At 40.4% G+C, this 24,000-nt stretch overlaps 1 protein-coding gene across 1 annotated transcript in view; it reads left to right on the top strand.

The window, feature by feature from the left end:
- The window catches only part of cacna1ab (calcium channel, voltage-dependent, P/Q type, alpha 1A subunit, b), a gene marked incomplete at both ends in the record, with an annotated part of 374,254 nt that overhangs the window by 270,006 nt on the left and 80,248 nt on the right, over nucleotides 1-24,000 (top strand). The window contains 4 exon segments of the mRNA XM_083635466.1: nucleotides 15,173-15,272; nucleotides 17,377-17,537; nucleotides 18,971-19,108; nucleotides 20,142-20,343. Coding sequence (XP_083491592.1) covers nucleotides 15,173-15,272; nucleotides 17,377-17,537; nucleotides 18,971-19,108; nucleotides 20,142-20,343 — 601 coding nt within the window.

Genomic DNA, 24,000 nt, shown 5'->3' with positions numbered 1-24,000 from the left:
GCAGTCTAGAGTAACAGCTAGCAGTCTAGAGTAACAGCTAGCAGTCTAGAGTAACATCTAGCAGTCTAGAGTAACATCTAGCAGTCTAGAGTAACAGCTAGCAGTCTAGAGTAACATCTAGCAGTAACAGCTAGCAGTCTAGAGTAACAGCTAGCAGTCTAGAGTAACAGCTAGCAGTCTAGAGTAACAGCTAGCAGTCTAGAGTAACAGCTATCAGTCTAGAGTAACAGCTAGCAGTCTAGAGTAACATCTAGCAGTCTAGAGTAACAGCTAGCAGTCTAGAGTAACAGCTAGCAGTCTAGAGTAACAGCTAGCAGTCTAGAGTAACAGCTAGCAGTCTGAATGCAGAGGAACAGTGTTCAAGGAAACCACCAGCAGCAAAGGCAAACCAAGGAGCAAAATGGGGAAGGTGCACATACAAGTGCTTAGAACACGGCTCTCTCGAATACTCGATTCTGATTGGTCAATCAACAATATTCACCGGTCATTATTTCTCGACAACCGACCGCTGCTCTGCCACACCTGGATTAATCAGTTGGTAAGAGCATTTTGTCCGCAGACGCTACTAATTAGGCCAACCAGTTGCAGCTGTGGTGTCTTGTGTGCCAATTACGAATGAAACCGCTTTGTGTTGAAAACGCTATTAAAAAATCTATTTGAATAATTATTTTTGTCAGATTATTTGGTTGATTTAGTTGTAGGCCGTGTTCTAAGCGGGATAATGTATACTGAGCCGGTGATTACTGGAAATAATGACCTTCAGGTGAATGATTTAGCCCTCCGCTGCGCGTCGGGCTAAATCATTCACCTGTCGGTCATTATTTCCACAGTAATCACCGGCTCAGTATACATTATCCCTTACTTAAAGACCCCCTCCAGTGTGTTTTGTAATTGCTAAGGTATTTCATGTGTTGGTGACTCATGTTGCCACACTGTTCGCCAACTGTAGGCTATTTGGTGACAAACAGCCTTATTTTGTGCTCAAAGTCCTAAAAATAAGCTGTTGGTAAAAATGGGTGATGACGTCAGACATTATAGTGGTCCGATGACTGACGTATGATAGACATAGATAAGACAGTACAGTATACAGTCAATAGCTAGCGTTAGCCCGTTAGCTACGTTAGTTACGTGGGCTTAAAACGCCACTGGATGACCAATTTGATCTAACTGTTAACCAGTTCGAGTCGCGCTCTTTCCACAGAGCCCACCTGCTTTGATATCTGTCGGCTAGTTGTTGATATTATAACAACTCTAACCCAATGTTTTTCAGAGATGCGGGGAGACTGCCATGGCGGCATTCTGGTATTAAGAGTAAGAGTTGAACAAAGAGACAACAGACAAAGAGAGTACAGCGCTGCAGTCATTATGCTGCGGTGGAATAATGAGTAGAACACGCTATTAGTCTTCCGTTCTTATCAGTTCTTTGGTGCTAATGGTGACGTGCATTGATGCAGCGCACGCGTACGTTTTCCTAGAAGACCAACAGGTACAGGCATGAAAAACTGACTGGAGGGGAGCTTTAAGAGCACAGCATACAGGAGACAGGCAGGATGAGTTTAAAGTCATCATTTACTTTGGTCCAACATTTGGCTTTTCACAGCTGTGTGAAAATTCAGTAGCAGCATTCACCCGCCAGCGTTGACTCAGCAGCATTCACCCGCCAGTATTTTATAATAATATTTACTCAAGTAGAAGTAAAAGTACTAAGTAAAGTTATGACAGTCTGTCATCGTTGCTATCATAACCCTGGAGCATTATGGCGCAAAATGGTTAAGAGATGGATCAACACCAGTAAGACCATTATATTATAATGTTAACTTGCTAAATCGGTAGACTCGCCCAAGATTACGCCCTTTTCAGACAGAGTTCCCAGTAGATTACAGCACCATTACTAACATCTAGTAACGATAATAATAATAATAATAAATAATAATAATAATAATAATAATAATAATAATAATAATAATAAATAATAAATAATATATTAATTTATAATCATTAATTATCTATCACTACATTACTCACCATTCAGCGACCACTAGTGATTTTCACTATTCAAACATTTTCACACATCATGGCAATGCTGGAATAGATGGAGTAAGGGACAGTCAAGGGAAGGGGAGGGGGGCTCTGAGGTGGGCAGCTGTGGAGAGGACTCAGGACGTCCCATTGTCTTTCAAATCCACTCATTCAAGTTGCAGTTTGGAGAGCGTGTACAGTGCACACTTCTCGCTACTCTACCTATGAGTAGCCCAATGTAACTGAGTAAAAGTATCGCAAATGTAATTGAGTAAGAGTAAAGAGTATGGTATTACTATAATAAGGCGAGGGTCCACGGCGCACAATTGCGAGTCCACGAGGCGGGCAAGACCTCGAGGACAAACTAACGAGGTAGAAATGAGCCCTGCCAGTCGAGCGGGCAAGGCACGCTATTGAGCACGCAAAGTGCGCAAGGTTTCTAGTTCCACAAAAAACTCCAGTAGTACAATGATAAAAAAAAATAAAAAAAATCGAGTACATGTAACCGAGTAAATGTACTTGAGTACTACACACCTCTGGTAAAAAAGTGAAAATGTTCGACCAAAGTAAAGTATCTCTTTAAGCGAAAGGCCGAGCAGTAGCTGCAATTGCAACAAAAGAAAACAAAAGAAATGAACCTATCAAATTGTGTCATGCCTGACGGATAGGTTTGCTGCAGCAAGTCAAAGATCACTCCACTCCTGCACCCTCTGCAGCATGACCCCGCTCCCAGAAGAGGATGCCTCCTCCCTCCTTCACTAGTCTCCTTCCCTCCTCTTCTCCTCCCTTCCCCCTAAAGCCCTTTCTGGATGATCCTTTTCCCTTCCCTTTTAGCATTCCTTCCTTCCCACCATCGACGCTCCACCTTCGCCTCCTCTCGCCACCCTACCTCGCTCCTCTTCCTCCCCCACTTCTCATTCTCCTCGCTCCCATCATCTGCTCCAGGCTGAGCTATTCTGCTTAAGGGGTGAGCCGCACGTCACAGTTTAAAGCAGGGACATTACGCAGCCGTTGTACAGATTTTTTTTTTCTTTTTCTCAGCATGGTTACGGAGATTGTACAACAGCTTAGTTTTAACAAGATTGTAGGCTTTGGGCTTTAGCCTCAACAAATGCGCTTCTGGCACATTCACCCTCCGGATCAGCGACGGTGAATGACATGGAATGATACCGTCACGATGACTGACAACTGCATGCGGTAGCGGCACTACCGTTTTTATTATGTTGACGCCGTGCGTGTGTGTGTGTGTGTGTGTGTGTGTGTGTCTGTGTGTGTGTGTGTGTGTGTGTGTGTGTGTGTGCTCTGCCTCGTCTCAGACTAAAGAAAACATGCAACCGGCCAACTCTAAACGTCTCGCACTGCGTCTCCCAGTCATGCAGAAGAGTTTTTGATACAACCCCACTAGATGATTGTATATCTAATGAGGGCAATTTGTGCTGTAGGCCAGGTCTAATTGATCATTATGGTGCGATAAGATAAGAATCGGTGTAAATGGATGCAGCAATCGAGTTTCCTCATCCGACCGTGAAGGTAATACTTCATAGAGCTGGTATGTAGTAGCCTACAGCAGCCTACAGGGGCACAGCTGAGCTCAGGGTGGCAGGGAGGGAGGGAGGGAGGGAGGGAGAGAGAGAGGGAGGGAGGGAGGGAGGGAGAGAGGGAGGGAGGGAGGGAGGTAGGAGTCCTGACCAGGGGCTGGATCCACAAAACTGCTATTACTATACCTCAGATCTTAAGAAGTTAGCCTACCAAAAAAAAGATAAAATTTTAAGAAGGCTTTTAAGTGTTTCCCTCCTGTATTTTCTTAATATTAGTCTCTTTTCTTAAAAAAAAAACCTGTTGGTTGCTCGCTTATGAACTTTTCAAATACTGTATAGCCTGCCTAGCAACTGAGATGTAAACAAGCATAGAAGGACAGAAAATGTCTTTCCAGTCCTTTAAATAAGCATGTTTGATGACATGGATGCCCTTTGTCTGCAAGCTAGCTGATTTGAACATTTCAATACTCTCATACGTCAAATGCTTGAGAACTTTGCTTTCAGGTTGAAATTTGCTGAATAAACCCATCAGAGGGCACTAACCTAGTGCATTTATGTTTTTTGTTTAATTCCAAAATTGCCACACCAAGGCAATAAGGTTATATCTAGTCTCAACCCTGATTTTGTGGGATATACAGTAATGAAGTTACAATAACACACCAGTTATATACCCTGTTTAAAGCTCCCAATCAGTCCAGTACGTTACATAGCATTCCCTCAATTCCAGAAACATTGGAATGCTTTGGCAACAAACAGAAACATATCTGTAGCTTTAACATCGGATTGCAACAAACAGAAACATATCTGTAGCTCTAACATCGGATTGCAACAAACAGAAACATATCTGTAGCTTTAACATCGGATTGCAACAAACAGAAACATATCTGTAGCTTTAACATCAGATTACAACAAACAGAAACATATCTGTAGCTTTAACATCAGTTTACAACAAACAGAAACATATCTGTAGCTTTAACATCAGATTACAACAAACAGAAACATATCTGAAGCTTTAACATCAGTTTACAACAAACAGAAACATATCTGAAGCTTTAACATCAGATTACAACAAACAGAAACATATCTGTAGTTTTAACATAAGATTACAACAAACAGAAACATATCTGTAGCTCTAACATCGGATTGCAACAAACAGAAACATATATGTAGCTTTAACATTGGATTGCAACAAACAGAAACATATCTGTAGCTTTAACATCGGATTGCAAGAAAAATAAACATATCTGTAGCTTTAACATCGGATTGCAACAAACAGAAACATATCTGTAGCTTTAACATCGGATTGCAACAAACAGAAACATATCTGTAGCTTTAACATCAGTTTACAACAAACAGAAACATATCTGTAGCTTTAACATCAGATTACAACAAACAGAAACATATCTGAAGCTTGCTTTAACATCAGATTACAACAAACAGAAACATATCTGAAGCTTTAACATCAGATTACAACAAACAGCAACATATCTGTAGTTTTAACATAAGATTACAACAAACAGAAACATATCTGAAGCTTTAACATCAGATTACAACAAACAGAAACATATCTGAAGCTTTAACATCAGATTACAACAAACATAAACATATCTGAACCTTTAACATCAGATTACAACAAACAGAAACATATCTGAACCTTTAACATCAGATTACAACAAACAGAAACATATCTGAAGCTTTAACATCAGATTACAACAAACAGAAACAGATCTGTAGCTTTAACATCAGATTACAACAAACAGAAACATATCTGAAGCTTTAACATCAGATTACAACAAACAGAAACATATCTGAAGCTTTAACATCAGATTACAACAAACAGAAACATATCTGAAGCTTTAACATCAGATTACAACAAACAGAAACATATCTGAAGCTTTAACATCAGATTACAACACACAGAAACATATCTGAAGCTTTAACATCAGATTACAACAAACAGAAACATATCTGAAGCTTTAATATCAGATTACAACAAACAGAAACATATCTGAAGCTTTAACATCAGATTACAACAAACAGAAACATATCTGAAGCTTTAACATCAGATTACAACAAACATAAACATATCTGAACCTTTAACATCAGATTACAACAAACAGAAACATATCTGAACCTTTAACATCAGATTACAACAAACAGAAACATATCTGAAGCTTTAACATCAGATTACAACAAACAGAAACATATCTGTAGCTTTAACATCAGATTACAACAAACAGAAACATATCTGAAGCTTTAACATCAGATTACAACAAACATAAACATATCTGAAGCTTTAACATCAGATTACAACACACAGAAACATATTTGAAGCTTTAACATCAGATTACAACAAACAGAAACATATCTGAAGCTTTAATATCAGATTACAACAAACAGAAACATATCTGAAGCTTTAACATCAGATTACAACACACAGAAACATATCTGAAGCTTTAACATCCGATTACAACAAACAGAAACAGATCTGAAGCTTTAACATCAGATTACAACAAACAGAAACATATCTGAAGCTTTAACATCAGATTACAACAAACAGAAACATATCTGAAGCTTTAACATCAGATTACAACAAACAGAAACAGATCTGAAGCTTTAACATCAGATAACAACACACAGAAACATATCTGAAGCTTTAACATCAGATTACAACACACATAAACCTATTTTAAGCTTTAACATCAGATTACAACAAACAGAAACATATCTGAAGCTTTAACATCAGATTACAACAAACAGAAACATATCTGAAGCTTTAACATCAGATTACAACAAACAGAAACATATCTGAAGCTTTAACATCAGATTACAACAAACAGAAACATATCTGAAGCTTTAACATCAGATTACAACACACAGAAACATATCTGAAGCTTTAACATCAGATTACAACAAACAGAAACATATCTGAAGCTTTAATATCAGATTACAACAAACAGAAACATATCTGAAGCTTTAACATCAGATTACAACAAACAGAAACATATCTGAAGCTTTAACATCAGATTACAACAAACATAAACATATCTGAACCTTTAACATCAGATTACAACAAACATAAACATATCTGAACCTTTAACATCAGATTACAACAAACAGAAACATATCTGAAGCTTTAACATCAGATTACAACAAACAGAAACATATCTGTAGCTTTAACATCAGATTACAACAAACAGAAACATATCTGAAGCTTTAACATCAGATTACAACAAACATAAACATATCTGAAGCTTTAACATCAGATTACAACACACAGAAACATATTTGAAGCTTTAACATCAGATTACAACAAACAGAAACATATCTGAAGCTTTAATATCAGATTACAACAAACAGAAACATATCTGAAGCTTTAACATCAGATTACAACACACAGAAACATATCTGAAGCTTTAACATCAGATTACAACAAACAGAAACAGATCTGAAGCTTTAACATCAGATTACAACAAACAGAAACATATCTGAAGCTTTAACATCAGATTACAACAAACAGAAACATATCTGAAGCTTTAACATCAGATTACAACAAACAGAAACAGATCTGAAGCTTTAACATCAGATAACAACACACAGAAACATATCTGAAGCTTTAACATCAGATTACAACACACATAAACCTATTTTAAGCTTTAACATCAGATTACAACAAACAGAAACATATCTGAAGCTTTAACATCAGATTACAACAAACAGAAACATATCTGAAGCTTTAACATCAGATTACAACAAACAGAAACATATCTGAAGCTTTAACATCAGATTACAACAAACAGAAACATATCTGAAGCTTTAACATCAGATTACAACACACAGAAACATATCTGAAGCTTTAACATCAGATTACAACAAACAGAAACATATCTGAAGCTTTAATATCAGATTACAACAAACAGAAACATATCTGAAGCTTTAACATCAGATTACAACAAACAGAAACATATCTGAAGCTTTAACATCAGATTACAACAAACATAAACATATCTGAACCTTTAACATCAGATTACAACAAACATAAACATATCTGAACCTTTAACATCAGATTACAACAAACAGAAACATATCTGAAGCTTTAACATCAGATTACAACAAACAGAAACATATCTGTAGCTTTAACATCAGATTACAACAAACAGAAACATATCTGAAGCTTTAACATCAGATTACAACAAACATAAACATATCTGAAGCTTTAACATCAGATTACAACACACAGAAACATATTTGAAGCTTTAACATCAGATTACAACAAACAGAAACATATCTGAAGCTTTAATATCAGATTACAACAAACAGAAACATATCTGAAGCTTTAACATCAGATTACAACACACAGAAACATATCTGAAGCTTTAACATCAGATTACAACAAACAGAAACAGATCTGAAGCTTTAACATCAGATTACAACAAACAGAAACATATCTGAAGCTTTAACATCAGATTACAACAAACAGAAACATATCTGAAGCTTTAACATCAGATTACAACAAACAGAAACAGATCTGAAGCTTTAACATCAGATAACAACACACAGAAACATATCTGAAGCTTTAACATCAGATTACAACACACAGAAACCTATCTGAAGCTTTAACATCAGATTACAACAAACAGAAACATATCTGAAGCTTTAACATCAGATTACAACAAACAGAAACATATCTGAAGCTTTAATATCAGATTACAACAAACAGAAACAGATCTGAAGCTTTAACATCAGATTACAACAAACAGAAATTTAACATCAGATTCATATGATGGCCTATTTTAACCATTATGTGACCTTGTCTGGGACAAATCACTGTTGCCGTGTAATAAAGAAAAAAAGACATCAAAAACAAACATTTGAATGTTGATTGCTTATCAAAGGTTTTTAAAACACACAGATTAATTTGTTTATGTCAAACTGCCAGATAAGACAGACTGGGCCGGGTGGGTGGAAACAGATTCACAGTTTTGGTATATTTATCTTAACACATTGTAGAATAGCTTACCATTATCCAGTCACAAATAGGAGACAGGAAGCAGGTATGTAGACATTCCATTCAGTTGGCATGGAGACGAGGGGGGGTTGCGGAGGGAGAAGGGGTAGTCTGTGTATGTGTGTGTGTGTGTGTGTGTGTGTGTGTGTGTGTGTGTGTGTGTGTGTGTGTGTGTGTCTGTTTCTGGGTGTGTGTATGTTGGCGGATGCGGGGTGGGGGTGGGTTGAAGGGTATTCCTGGAGGTGAAGGTGTACTTCTATCCAATCGCTGGCCATCTTGCTGTCCTTCCTTTTGTCTGTCTCTCATATGAATGTTTTTTGCTGTTTCTACCAAACCCCCCTCTCTCTTTGTCTCGTGTCTGTCATTCTCTGTGTTTGTCTGTCTGTCTCTATCAATGTCTGTGTGTCTGTCTGTCTATATGTCTGTCTGTCTGTCTGCCTGTCTGTCTGTTCTGTCCTCTTCTTCTGTCTTATCTCTCTCCCTTTCCTTCTGTCGCTGTCACTGACTCTCGCTGTCTCCATCTTGGCTGAAACTGGACAGGAGCAGCACCCGGTAAAGTTCTTCCTCTCGTCCTCCTCCCCTGCTCTCCACCACCGGATCAAAATGGCTTCTCTCTCTTTCTTTCTTTGTTCCTCTGCTCGTTTGTGCTCATTCCCCCGACCCCCACCGGATCGTTTCCATCCTCTGACCCCGCCACCCGGTCCCCCCGGCATCTGACTATGGGCCCGCCTCCTCCCTCGCCCCTTCACCACTGACCGTCCGCACCCCCCGTGACACCAGGAACCCATCCAAACACCTCAGAAGTTTCAACGCCCCAAAACAGACCTCAAGCGATTCAGTTATATTTAGAATCAGGAGAGACCTCAAGCAATTCAGTTATATTCAGAATCAGGAGAGACCTCAAGCGATTCAGTTATATTCAGAATCAGGAGAGACCTCAAGCGATTCAGTTATATTCAGAATCAGGAGAGACCTCAAGCGATTCAGTTATATTCAGAATCAGGAGAGACCTCAAGCGATTCAGTTATATTCAGAATCAGGAGAGACCTCGAGCAATTCAGCTATATTCAGAATCAGGAGAGACCTCAAGCGATTCATTTATATTCAGAATCAGGAGAGACCTCAAGCGATTCAGTTATATTCAGAATCAGGAGAGACCTCAAGCGATTCAGTTATATTCAGAATCAGGAGAGACCTCAAGCGATTCAGTTATATTCAGAATCAGGAGAGACCTCAAGCAATTCAGCTATATTCAGAATCAGGAGAGACCTCAAGCAATTCAGTTATATTCAGAATCAGGAGAGACCTCAAGCGATTCAGCTATATTCAGAATCAAGAGAGAGTGAGACCTCAAGCGATTCAGCTATTGAGAATCAGGAGAGACCTCAAGCGATTCAGCTACTGTATATTCAGAATCAGGAGAGACCTCAAGCGATTCAGCTACTGTATATTCAGAATCAGGAGAGACCTCAAGCGATTCAGATATATTCAGAATCAGGAGAGACCTCAAGCGATTCAGATATATTCAGAATCAGGAGAGACCTCAAGCGATTCAGATATATTCAGAATCAGGAGAGACCTCAAGCGATTCAGATATATTCAGAATCAGGAGAGACCTCAAACGATTCAGTTATATTCAGAATCAGGAGAGACCTCAAGCGATTCAGATATATTCAGAATCAGGAGAGACCTCAAGCGATTCAGATATATTCAGAATCAGGAGAGACCTCAAACGATTCAGTTATATTCAGAATCAGGAGAGACCTCAAGCGATTCAGTTATATTCAGAATCAGGAGAGACCTCAAGCGATTCAGCTATATTCAGAATCAGGAGAGACCTCAAGCGATTCAGATATATTCAGAATCAGGAGAGACCTCAAGCGATTCAGCTATATTCAGAATCAGGAGAGACCTCAAGCGATTCAGCTATATTCAGAATCAGGAGAGGCCATAGAACATTTCACACGGACCAAAACTGTGGACATGAATGCAGAATGAAATCCCTTATAGGTCCCATGCCCCAACCAAGAGGCGTGACTTTGGCCCTCTATTGATTCCTCATTTGCACACGAGGCAAATAATGACTCTTTCACTCGATAACATTTCCCCAACACATACTGTATTTACATACTGTATTTACAGCACATACTGTATTTACATAATGTATTTACAGCACATACTGTATTTACATACTGTATTTACAGCACATACTGTATTTACATAATGTATTTACAGCACATACTGTATTTACAGCACATACTGTATTTACATACTGTATTTACATACTGTATTTACAGCACATACTGTATTTACATAATGTATTTACAGCACATACTGTATTTACATACTGTATTTACATAATGTATTTACATAATGTATTTACAGCACATACTGTATTTACATACTGTATTTACAGCACATACTGTATTTACATACTGTATTTACAGCACATACTGTATTTACAGCACATACTGTATTTACATACTGTATTTACATAATGTATTTACAGCACATACTGTATTTACATACTGTATTTACATAATGTATTTACATAATGTATTTACATAATGTATTTACAGCACATACTGTATTTACATACTGTATTTACATACTGTATTTACATAATGTATTTACATAATGTATTTACAGCACATACTGTATTTACATACTGTATTTACATACTGTATTTACATAATGTATTTACATACTGTATTTACAGCACATACTGTATTTACAGCACATACTGTATTTACATACTGTATTTACATAATGTATTTACAGCACATACTGTATTTACATACTGTATTTACATACTGTATTTACATAATGCATTTACATAATGTATTTACAGCACATACTGTATTTACATACTGTATTTACATACTGTATTTACATAATGTATTTACATAATGTATTTACAGCACATACTGTATTTACATACTGTATTTACAGCACATACTGTATTTACATACTGTATTTACAGCACATACTGTATTTACAGCACATACTGTATTTACATACTGTATTTGCATACTGTATTTCCAGTACATACTGTATTTCTGGAAATTAGCATTAATTTAAATAAATAACAGGTTTTACCAGCAGCACCACTTTTACAACAGAACAGTGTGTACTACTACTAGACATACAGTACTCACTTCTTATTACATCAGTTGTGTGTGTGTGTGTGTGTGTGTGTGTGTGTGTGTGTGTGTGTGTGTGTGTGTGTGTGTGTGTGTGTGTGTGTGTGTGTGTGTGTGTGCGTGTAGGGCTGGTGTTAATTCCTAACACCTTACTGGGCCTTACTGGGCTTTACTTTAATACTCTCAAGCTGCTGTGATAGAGAGACCTCAGTCTACTCAAGGCCTATTGATTATCGATTGAGTCTCTCTCTTTCTCTCTCTCTCTCACACACACACACACACACACACACACATGTACACACAAAGACGTACCTCCCCGAACCCCCACACACACACATACACGTGGAACTGCCAAGGCCCAGACTCAATCAATCATCCGTGAATTGAATTGTCTTACGCGTTCTGCCACGGCAGCTGAGTTCATAGTTAAAGAGCGGGGCTTGATAGACGACCTCCACTCCGCTCCGTCTTGGCGGGCATCCAGTCCTTGTTTTTTTTTTAAATGGCCCATCCACTTACAGTAAAGATCAACTCCGCCATTTACTCCCTTGACACCCCCCAATTTTCCCTCAGTGATATTGGTTCATGGCCACACAAATCAAGAGCCGAGCGTTCCATTATGGGCTTCGGGGACAGAACAAGCGCATAAATGCACGCGAGCCAAGGAGTTTGTCTTTTAGCCCCGAAGTGGTCCATCCACAGACTCCCCCCCCCCGTTACTGCCCTGAAGTGGTCCATCCACACACACCCCGCCCAACCCCCTTCCCCCGCCCCCACCTCGTCGTTATTGGTGCAAAGTAGAGATGCAGCGATCCACTTTTTTTCAAATTCCGATCCGATTCCGATACCTGAATTGGGATATCTGCTGATACAGATACTGATTCCGATACCAGTTGTTCCTGGCAACTCTCCGGAGGAGCTGCAGCCTCCACCTTTACATAGTAGCTGGCTCCTACTGTGACATCATTTAGTATGGTTTGATCATCAATTATCTCATAGCATTAGTTACCTGCTTCATAATATTCCACAATATTCAATTCAACAATTAATAAAGATCATTGGATATTTCCAAAACAATTGATCCACTCAAAATGATTGAAAATAACATTTCAACAAACCGACAATTGAACACCAAACCCAAAAATATTTATAAGACTACAGTTTATCACCGAAACTAAAGGATGATAGGACGTTGTTGAGTTTAGCTAACTGCTAACGTTACTAGCTCACAACTGCTACTCACTAGCACTGTTTCATGTTACGTTACGGTGGATTTATGGTCCAGCACAAGCCACTGCATGAATGGAATCAGGATCGGAAACGTGGATCGGCGACGTCAGTCCCATATCCGATATGTGAATTGCGTCAGTCTTGGCACCCGATGCGATATTCCATCTCTAGTGGAAGTGTGTGTTTGTGTTCTGTCATGTGATGTTAGGTCCTGCGAGCGGCATCACATGTCTCAAGAGTCTCGCATAGCCTCCATTTCTTGTCCCCGCCCCCCCTTTTACTGTCATTCTGGCTGCGGCCGCTGCCCGGATTCAACTGAAAGGAAGCTATGTGAAACGTATCAGATGCAGAGTCCATTTCGTGTTTTTCCAAATCCAGGATTATACCGACATAATCCTAGCCATGTAATACCGAAACGCCCACGTGCTCATGTGTCCATATCGAAAATCCCCATTTCTCCTGAAGAGCGTTTCACTGAAAAAGAAAGAAAGAGGTTTGGCTGGGCATTCTGCCGGGAGATGCCTGTCGATATGCACTGAATGTCTCGTGTATGATGATGAAGGTGATAATGACGACGATGATGATGATGATGATGATGATAGTGCTGCTTTTGGATGTTCCATGAAACTATCCGATCAGGCAACTGATCGCTTTATTTCACACTGGTTTCATGTTTGACGCACACGTAAAGTTTCTTTCTTCTGCAGAAGAGACTGTAAGAGCTTTGATTGTCTGCATCGACGACGTTTATGGCAATATGCAATTTTATGCAAGACTACTGCAAGTGTCATATTGTGTTTTGCTTTTACTTAAGCTATTTTCACACATGAACTCCGGATCAGGTGAGGGTTGCTCCCCACTGAGCCTGCCCCGGATGATACGTGAAGTGTACCCTTTCACACATGAGGCATGTTGCATTCTCACATGAGTAGCACCTCCGCAGATTTTGTAAAGTAGAGAGGGGACGGGGGCGGGGGTGGGGGAATTTGGGCATGACCACACAATGGGGGGTTGTGAAAACTAAAAATACATAATGGGCGATAACTGCCTAACGTTCACGGCATATAATCGTTTGCGCATAACGTTAGTTAATTAAACAACCCTACAACTCACGCCCAGATGCATCGATTTCCTCAAGTCGCAAGCACTACAAACAAAACAGGTCTTTGCTATGTTCAGTCCTAAAATGCATCAAACCTACTAGAATTATACAGAATACAGGAAGCTAGACGTTTTTACCTTCAAAATAAAATAAATGTTGTATTACTTAGTAACAAAAAATCTGAATGTCGACTCACTACGGGTTAAAATTGACTTTTCGAAGGGAGCAGATATTCTTCCAGTTTATCTCCGTTCTGTATCTTTCGAAACACACACAAAAAAACATTACACGTGCATTTACTTTATTTAATTGCCATTATTGCGAAGGTTATACCCGGAAGTTTTCGTTTTATACTGCCTGACTTGACGCTACTTGGAATTTGCGGTTCTGCCATTGAATCTTCACAAACGCTGTGTAAACGTTAAACCAAAGACATGAACGCAACCAGATCCAGATACCCTACCTAGCCATGTCCAATACGGGGAAGCGGGACGACCCTCGCGTCCAAAAATGCTTATTAAATGTGTGTGCTGTGCGAAGCAGACATGAAATCAGATCAGAGCCATGAGCCTTTCAATCCCCAGCAACATGTTGGCTGTTGCACACGGAGCAGGTTTGAGCTTCATTTGGAAACCAAACGGCATGATGTGTTTTTTGCTCGCTCATTCACATCGACTATTTATATAATAATAATCTGTCACGATGGCTTTCTGTCTGTGTCCTCATGCACTCACTGAGCTGACTACTTCACGGAGCTCTGGGGGGGGGGGGGGGGACAATCCGCTCCTGGCACTGCGGCTGGGGGTACACTTCCCTCCGTCTAGGAGGAGGCTCGCGGGAGCGCGCATGAGCCAAGAAAATCTGTTCACACATAGACAGCCATACGGATGGCCTCTAGATAACTCCTGAATTCCAGACATGTGTGAAAGCAGCTTTAGATTGATCATTGATGACATAATACCTTGTTTTGTTGGTGATGATTCAACTTTGAGGGCACACTCTCCTCCCTTAGAAAAAGGGTTAATGCTAATACCAGTAGGGTGTGGTAAAGGGCCCCTTTTGGCCTCACCCACCTTCTACCTCGACTCCTCCCCTGCCTTGACACTGCTGTTATTCCTTGGCCAAACTGTAGGGGGACCAGCAAGGGCGAAGACATCAGCAGAATCAAGTCCCTTCGTGTGCTGAGGGTGCTGCGTCCTCTCAAGACCATCAAGCGACTCCCCAAGCTAAAGGTAAGAGCTCTCTCTCTGTGTGTGTGTGTGTGTGTGTGTGTGTGTGTGTGTGTGTGTGTGTGTGTGTGTGTGTGTGTGTGTGTGTGTGTGTGTGTGTGTGTGTGTGTGTGTGTGTGTGAGTGTTTGCGTGGGTGAAATACTGGATGACTGATTTTGGTTTCTTGGATGTATGTCACAACTGTATGCCATCCATTTTGGGTAGTTACGCTATCAGGTTTTTGTAGTAGTCCAATATCCGGCACCAACTGAAAGTCACGTTACAGGATTGCTTGTTGTTTGATAGTAGCCTGGTATCCAGACGGACCCTCTGAACCGCAGTTTTCAGCACTCTTTGAATTTGTCGCCATAAATCCCAGAGTGCTCAATCGGCGATCCATAGGTGCTGGATATGAACCTAGTTGCAAAATATTCAGTGTCGGTCGGAGCGGGGGAAGTTCAAACAGTTTCAACTTGATGCAACCAGGTTATTTAAATTATAAATTTAAATAATAAATACATTTATTATTATTATTATTATTATTATTATTATTATTATATAAACATGCATCGTTTCCCTGGTTATTTAAAAACATTACAAAAGTGTAGGCTACTACTGTATTAGTACTGACTGAATAAATATGAAAACAAAAAAAATAGGTTGAAATAAAAATATTAGGTTCAAATAAATAGACCAAAATAAAAGTAGTATTTTAGTATTTTTAGTATTCGAATATATTCAAACAAATATGTTTTGTTAAGAGGGAATATTCGAATATGATTTTGGGGCAATTTCGACAGCCCTATTACAGTACACAGTGCAACTCTGATGAACTCAGCTTAACCTTATGGCTCCACCAGCCTTAAAGGGCCAGACACACAAAGCGATGTCTGGGCTGTCGGTGTGCGTCTGTCACCCGAGTCTTTGCCGTGTGTCCCGTTCCATTGGCACTCGTCGGCCTTGTCAGCTCCTTTTTCAGCCGAATCGCCGTCGGTGAGAGAAATCACTCTGATTGGCTGGCCAGCTGGTAGATAAATCACTCTGATTGGCTGGCCAGCTGGAAGCATGCAGTGCACGAGAAGAAGAGAGGGCACGCACAAAACCTGCACGCACAAAAGACCAGACAAGGGCTGACAGCGCCAGCGCCATTCACAAACGTTTACATGCGACATATTCTGGATTAGAAGTAGCTATATTAAGAAACTGTTTCAGTGGTGAGCGAGAGCGGCGTGAAAATGGAAGGCAAACGCTGAACCACGGAACACACGCCATGCAAGTACATTAGCATGTGGTGTTTGCTAATTACCTGGCAGTGTGAGAAAACACAGACGTGGGGAGAAATCCTCTGAAATACATCTTGGAATCCTTGTGCAGCTATAGGGTCATTTCAGTTCAACAAATACTTTTCATTCTGTACCAAAAATGTGCTTTTAATTTGGTAACACAAGTAGTTTTCTGTCAGCTCCACAAAGTGTTTTTTCATTAACTCATTCCCTGCCAGAGGTTCCAATGAAAAGTCACCAGCCACCGCCAGGGTTTTTGAGCATTTTCACAAATTTTCCAGGACCCACAGAATACTTTCTTCTATGACTACGTAAAGACTGAATATCCCCAAAGAAAGACAAGAGCCTCTACTGGCCAGCTGGAAGCATGCAGAGCACGAGAAGAAGAGAGGGCACGCAGTGCACAAAACTTCTAATTTTCCAACTTCATCACATCTGATCATTCCAATACACAAATATCTTAATATAAAAATATCTTAACGACGTGGCCTTCAGGAAAGCCCCTTGAGCCTGTCGCTGTATCATATCACCCATTTAGTGTTTTCTCCTTATTTTTCCACCTCCGCCTCTTCCTTTCTCCTTCCACATGCAAAAGAGCAGACGAGGGCTGACAACACCAGCGCCATTCACAAACGTTTACATGCGACATATTCTGGATTAGAAGTAGCTATATAAAGAAACTGTTTCAGTGGTGAGCGAGAGTGGTGTGAAAATGGAAGGCAAACGCTGCTTGCTTTCATGTATCTGGTTTGTATATCCTCAGTCCGAGGTCTCAGCTGTAGTCTTTGCAGTGTATTTAAGTGCAATGTTTTTGCGCCAGTAAATGTTTCTCTGCCCCCTACAGGCTGTGTTTGACTGTGTGGTCAACTCGCTGAAGAATGTGCTGAACATCTTGATCGTCTACATGCTCTTCATGTTCATCTTCGCTGTGGTAGCCGTGCAGCTCTTCAAGGGGCGCTTCTTCTTCTGCACGGACGAATCCAAGGAGTTTGCACGTGACTGCAGGTTGGTTCTGAAACAGGGAACACACGCCATGCAAGTACTATAGTCCTGTGGTGTTTGCTAATTACCTGGCAGTGTGAGAAAACACAGACGCGGGGAGAAATCTTCTGAAATACATCTTGGAATCCTTGTGCAGCTAGGGTCATTTCAGTTCAACAAATACTTTTCATTCTGTACCAAAAATGTGCTTTTAATTTGGTAACACAAGGAGTTTTCTGTCAGCTCCACAAAGTGTTTTTTCATTAACTCATTCCCTGCCGGAGGTTCAAATGAAAAGTCACCAGCCACCGTCAGGGTTTTTGAGCATTTTCACTAATTTTCCAGAGCCCACAGGATATACCCACAGGGGCGTCTGGTTGTCTGTGTATGTCAGGGGGAGCAATCTACCGGCTGAAATTTATTTTATATTTATTTACTGTTTCTAGACTGTAAGCAATGGCTGGAGTCTTGGCGGACACGTTCTACATTGGAAACCCCAAAATATCCGCCGTCTGTCCCAGAGTATTATTAGTCATCAGACTGATGGACTCTGGCTGCCCAGATTGTACCATAAGTAGCACAAGTACTTTGCTTTCAGTACCATAAGTGTTTATCATGCAATACCTGAGAGTGCGTTAAATCAGTGCCACTTTTCATGTTCTGTGTTTGTCTTTGAATGACTGGAGGGAGGGTTTACTAGCCCATCAGCCTCGATTTTACATTTTCTTTAAGACAATTTAAGAGCATTGTATCAGTTTATTTTATTTTATTTTATTTTATTTTATTTTATTTTATTTTATTTTATTTTATTTTATTTTATTTTATTTTATTTTGCACATAGTAAAATCAAGAACAAACAAAAGGATACAAATGGATGAAAAGATTGTGCAGGTGCAGAGACAAGAAACCCTAATGGGCTTATGCAGGTCTCTTGCCTAAGAAATTAAACCAATATTATGCTGATGCTGCCATCTAGAGGGCTTTGCTGGGAATTCTTATTCCTCTGTGTTTTGGGTACAAGGGAATCCAGACAGCAGGCTCATAGGTTTCTCTACAGGACTTTCTATTGCAGGGTGAGGAGGAGTCGAGGGACTTAGGGAGATATGAGGCTAAGTTTGTGCAAATCAAGTCTAACTGTGTTGACTTTGTTTTGATAAAGTGTTTTCATTGTAAACCCTGTGTGTGTGTGTGTGTGTGTGTGTGTGTGTGTGTGTGTGTGTGTGTGTGTGTGTGTGTCTGTGTGTGTCTGTGTGTGTGTGTGTGTGTGTGTGTGTGTGTGTGTGTGTGTGTGTGTGTGTGTGTGTGTGTGTGTGTGTGTCTGTGTGTGTCTGTGTGTGTGTGTGTGTGTGTGTGTGTGTGTGTGTGTGTGTGTGTGTGTGTGTGTGTGTGTGTGTGTGTGTGTGTGTGTGTGTGTGTGTGTGCGTGTGTGTGCGTGTGTGTGTGTGTGTATTGGTCAGGGGCGAGTACCTGGTGTATGAGCGGGATGAGGTGAAGGCTCAGAAGCGGGAGTGGAAGAAGTACGATTTCCACTACGACAACGTGGCTTGGGCCCTGCTCACCCTCTTCACTGTCTCTACTGGAGAGGGGTGGCCGCAGTGAGTGAGATGCAGGCGCACACACACACACACACACACACGCGCGCGCGTGCGTACGCCATCCAAATCTTCACTCTAACGTCATGAAATGCCCTGACTATTTGTTAACACGTTCAAAAACAGATTACCGTAGATAAACACTGGTTAACAAAGGATTTCTTGTATAACTATAGGGCAGGCTGTTGATTTATTAGACCACGTATTTGGCTCTGGTACTTTGTTTTAATGTATGTTATATGTTGTTGTGTTGTTTTGTTTTTTAACTGTATATTACAACGTGACTTCTTTTTATTATTGTATTGAGTGTGAGTCTGGTGTAGAGGACTATAGTCCTGTACCAGAAACTTTCAATAAACTTCAATAAACTATTTATTGGGACGATGGTGCTGGATGGTGGAAATAACACATAACTGGTCAGTGGACAAATAATGTTGTACAGTATAACCATTGTGATTTCAACTTCCACAATTGCTAATTGTAGAATACTAATATTAATATTAATAATATTAATATTAATATATGTTTCAATATTGTTAATGGTAGAATACTGGCATTGCAGCAATATCTTTATTTTTTCAAACAACCTCTGTAACCACGAAACCTGGTCAAGCTATTATTTGCGATTGCCAAAGTGCAGTAAAGTCATTTTGTTCCTGAAATCATCAAGACTAATGATCGCGATTAATCATTGTGATCACAATAATAATAATCAAGGTTATCATTTGATCCATAACCACATCTTTCCAATATTTACCCCCCTCATTAACAAGTACAAACACTTTTGTACTAGCGAGCCCGCGCAGCGGGTGAGCCTAGGAATCGAGCGTGCGTAGCGCGCCTAGTTATTTAATATTCGAATAAAATGTGGATATGTTACCACAGTACAAAATGTAAATACAGATTAAAGCTAATTTAAGCTCTGGTGGTGACCCAAAATTCATATATTGTTAGAATGTGTAAAAGCTCACTGAATTCAATTATATAATTAATTGTGTAACCGCCTCTGCCCCACCCCCTCTCTAACCCCTTGCAGGGTGTTAAAGCACTCGGTGGACTCCACCTATGAGAATCAGGGCCCGAGCCCAGGTTACCGGATGGAGATGTCCATCTTTTACGTGGTGTACTTCGTTGTCTTCCCCTTCTTCTTCGTTAACATCTTCGTGGCTCTCATCATCATCACCTTCCAGGAACAGGGGGATAAGATGATGGAGGACTACAGCTTAGAAAAGAACGAGGTGAGGAGGGACCATTTAGGTCTTTAAAAAAAACGTATTCAGCGAAGTGTGGTGTGTGTGTGTGTGTGTGTGTGTGTGTGTGTGGTGTTGGAGAGGTGCTTCAATGAACCTGCAAACATCTTAAAATAAGGGATAATGCCCTTCAGGCTGACTCAGGCCCCTCCTCTATCTGCTATAACGTGGTGTCCACGCGCTATGCCGACCTTAGGTTTAGGCGTGGGGGGTGGGAGAGGTTAGGTTTTGGGTTAGGGTCTGGGGGAGGTTAGGTTTAGGCGTGGGGGTGGGGGTGGGAGAGGTTAGGTTTTGGGGTAGGGTCTGGGGGAGGTTAGGTTTAGGCATGGGGGCTGGGAGAGGGGAGGTCGGAACAGCGAGAGGTCGGAACAGCGACATGGAACCCTATAACGTTACATTTGCTAACTAGCGTTAGCTTGGACATGCTGCTAACACACCAGCTGGGTAGAAACAGCAACATACCTGGATTCCTCTGATATTTTTCTAATGAAGAGAGCAATAGTATCCAAGAAAGAGGTGGCTACCTGTTGCTAGCTAACTTTTTTTTGCCAGGGGGTGTCACAAATGAGCTGTTGCTAAATTGAGTGGATTTCTTCGTGCGGTTTGATATGACTGGTCGTGCATGGCAACTGTCTGATATACCTTGCTGTGGTCTGTTATACAGAAATAACAGCTAGCTGAATGACCAATCAGAATCGAGTATTCAACAAGGCCGTGTAATAACTAATATTATACAACAGGTAGTTCCGGCCGAGCAATTTGATTGGACAAGAGGGATCCTACCAGTGCCGATATTTCATGATAACGCACTGGCGCTTCACTGTGTGTAGATCACTCCGCTTCACAGCTGCTCTAATCAACAAAACGCTTCAAGCAATATCACACGAGAGGGAGTGCTGTTGTCTAAAATGTTTCACAGCTGCTATAATCAACAAAACAAACACCAGCCACGTTACATTGAACGTCATTCACAAAGCGTAACACAGTTACCGAGAGCGCAAAGATGGATTTATTTCCTAACATAACTTTTGACTTAAACTATGAATGCTCATCAGAAGAGGACGAGGGGGAGCAACATTCTTCTGCGGAAACCTCCAGGTTTGCTCATATTTCACCTGCAGAACTTGACGATTTGGAGAAAAACAAAAATGAAGCAAACACTGTGAGGCAAACAATGGAAACGTGCAAATCAATGAGGCCATTTACACCTGGAGTTAACATGCGTTTTCTGTGATCAGATTGCAATCAGATTCTGTTTTATCACTTGAAATGCCAGGTGTAAACACCCCCAAAACGCATTGAAGAAAGATTGCAATCTGATCGGCCAAACCACCTCCGGAGGTGGTCAGGGATGCATTGTGCACACATTGAACACAAGTGTAAATGCAATGTGTCCTCTCAATCTGGATACGCAACTGTATGTGGATTGAAAGGACAACCATTTCTGCCATCAGATTGCAATCAGATTGCAGAAAACGCATGTTAACGCCAGGTGTAAATCGAATCAGGCTGAAGTGATAAAATACAATCTGATTGCAATCTGATGGCAGAAAACACATGTTAACGCCAGGTGTAAATGGCCTCTATGTGTATGACAAAAAGTAGACAGCCTGCAGTTAATTAGGCTGATTAGGCTACATTTTTGGCAAAGCAGAAAGCTGAGTCACTGCTGTGATTCGGTCGTAGGCACTCTGCCTGCGGCCTCGTGCCTGCGACCGAATCACAGCAGTGACGATATTAGCCAACAACCGCACTCCCTCTCGTGTGATATTGCTTAAATGTAATAACTTTTTTATTTAAAAAAAAAATCATTAAAAAAATACAGAACAAACAAAAAACATCTACATAAGACATCTACAAAAAAGAAAACCTATACATGCTACATACACAAGCAGATGCACTCAGAACATAATCCCCCCTCCCTGCAGGACCCACCCACCCACAAACCCACACAGATAGTAGCTCACAGTACTACATATGCCCTTCAGCAAAAAGAGAATAAAAAGACAGACAGACATCTCTGAGCTACCATTTTTTGGGCGGCAGTAAAGCCCAACAACAGCCAACGCCTCTGCCTCAAGGATACATTCAACCCAGTGAAATCATTCAACAACACAACCACGGGAGAACAAGGAACAGTGACTCCCAGCGCTACGGACATCGTCCTGGCAACTTCTCTCCAAAATACAGAAATGGCCGAGCATTCCCAGACCATATTGTACAGTATAAATGTACCAGGGGTTGCCAGGGGGCATAATGTACAGTTAGGGCTTTGAGATAGTTTCATCTGAAATCATTTACGAGGGGTACAGTATAGTATATGGGCATAGTTATAATAGATCAATTGGTGATTCGGGTTCCTGGAAGATAAAATGCTATTAATGCACACCATATCCCAATGGATTATATTAGATGATACGGTGGCGCAGTCGGTAGCGCTGTCGCCTCACAGCTAGAAGGTCCTGAGTTCGATTCTCGCCTGGGACGCTGTGGGCGCTGGAGTTGTGACCCCCCCAATATCTTCAGTGCCTACTGCCCAGGTGGGCTATCTCGTCGAAAGGGCCTTTCTGTGTGGAGTTTGCATGTTCTCCCCGTGCCCCCCCAGGGGGTTCCTCCGTACATAACCCCCCCACTAAAAACATGCAGAAGATCGTCATCCGACCAGTGACGACAACATCTGAAGTTGGTCCCCGGGCGCTGGAAAGAAAAAGCGACCACTGCTCCTGGCCTGCCCCCCCGGAGGAAAGGACCAGCCTGGATGGGTCAAATGCAGAGGACAAATTTCACCGGCCACCGTCAGCATGTGTGTCTGTTGTGGCCGCATGCATGTGTTGAAGTGTTCGTGTGATAATAAAGACGGGCTTGTCCGTCTGAATCGTGTTTATGAAATGGAAAGATCCCTACTCTAGCAGACATTGGCTTGCAATGGTTTTTCTGCGGCCTTGGTGATAAAAGTATAAAGACTAGAGACCAAGCCCTTAGTGGTCTTGGATGTACACATTTTGTGAATGGGATGGCTTTTTAATTCTTCACCTCTACGAGTACTACGACGTTGCAAATAAAAAAAGAATAAAGTGCAAGGAAGATTATAATGAGACTGAAGGTCAAGAAATGCCCAAAGCCTATTACCCGATGTAATATCGGAGAGAATATTAATAGTGTAGTAACTGTAAGGCCTTAAAAGATATGATTCATCTTAAATCAAGATATTATAGGCCTTGTTTTTTTTATTTACTATGTACTATTATGTACATAGTAATAATATAATATAATATAATATAATATAATATAATATAATATAATAGTATATATATAATATATTATATTATATATATTATATATTATATTATATATTATATATATATATATAATATATATTATATATTATATAATAATATAATATAATATAATATAATAGTAGTACTTATTTACTATGTACTATTATGTACTACTAACATGTTTCTTTGTGCTTTATTTTTTTCTTTGATTAGCACAGAACAGTCAGTACAAATTCATCCCGTCTGCTGAAACTGAACTTTGACCCTTAATTGCAATTTCCTGTTGTCCTTCTTCTTCTTCTCCTCCTCCTCACACTTCCATTATTTTGTATTTTAAATTAGTTTTAAATTCAATTCCAAGTAACAC

Source organism: Poromitra crassiceps (assembly GCF_964638095.1).
Source record: "Poromitra crassiceps genome assembly, chromosome: 4".
NCBI lineage: Eukaryota > Metazoa > Chordata > Actinopteri > Beryciformes > Melamphaidae > Poromitra > Poromitra crassiceps.
The sequence above is the reverse complement of the archived record's forward strand: the minus strand, read 5'-3'. Positions and strand labels throughout refer to the sequence as shown.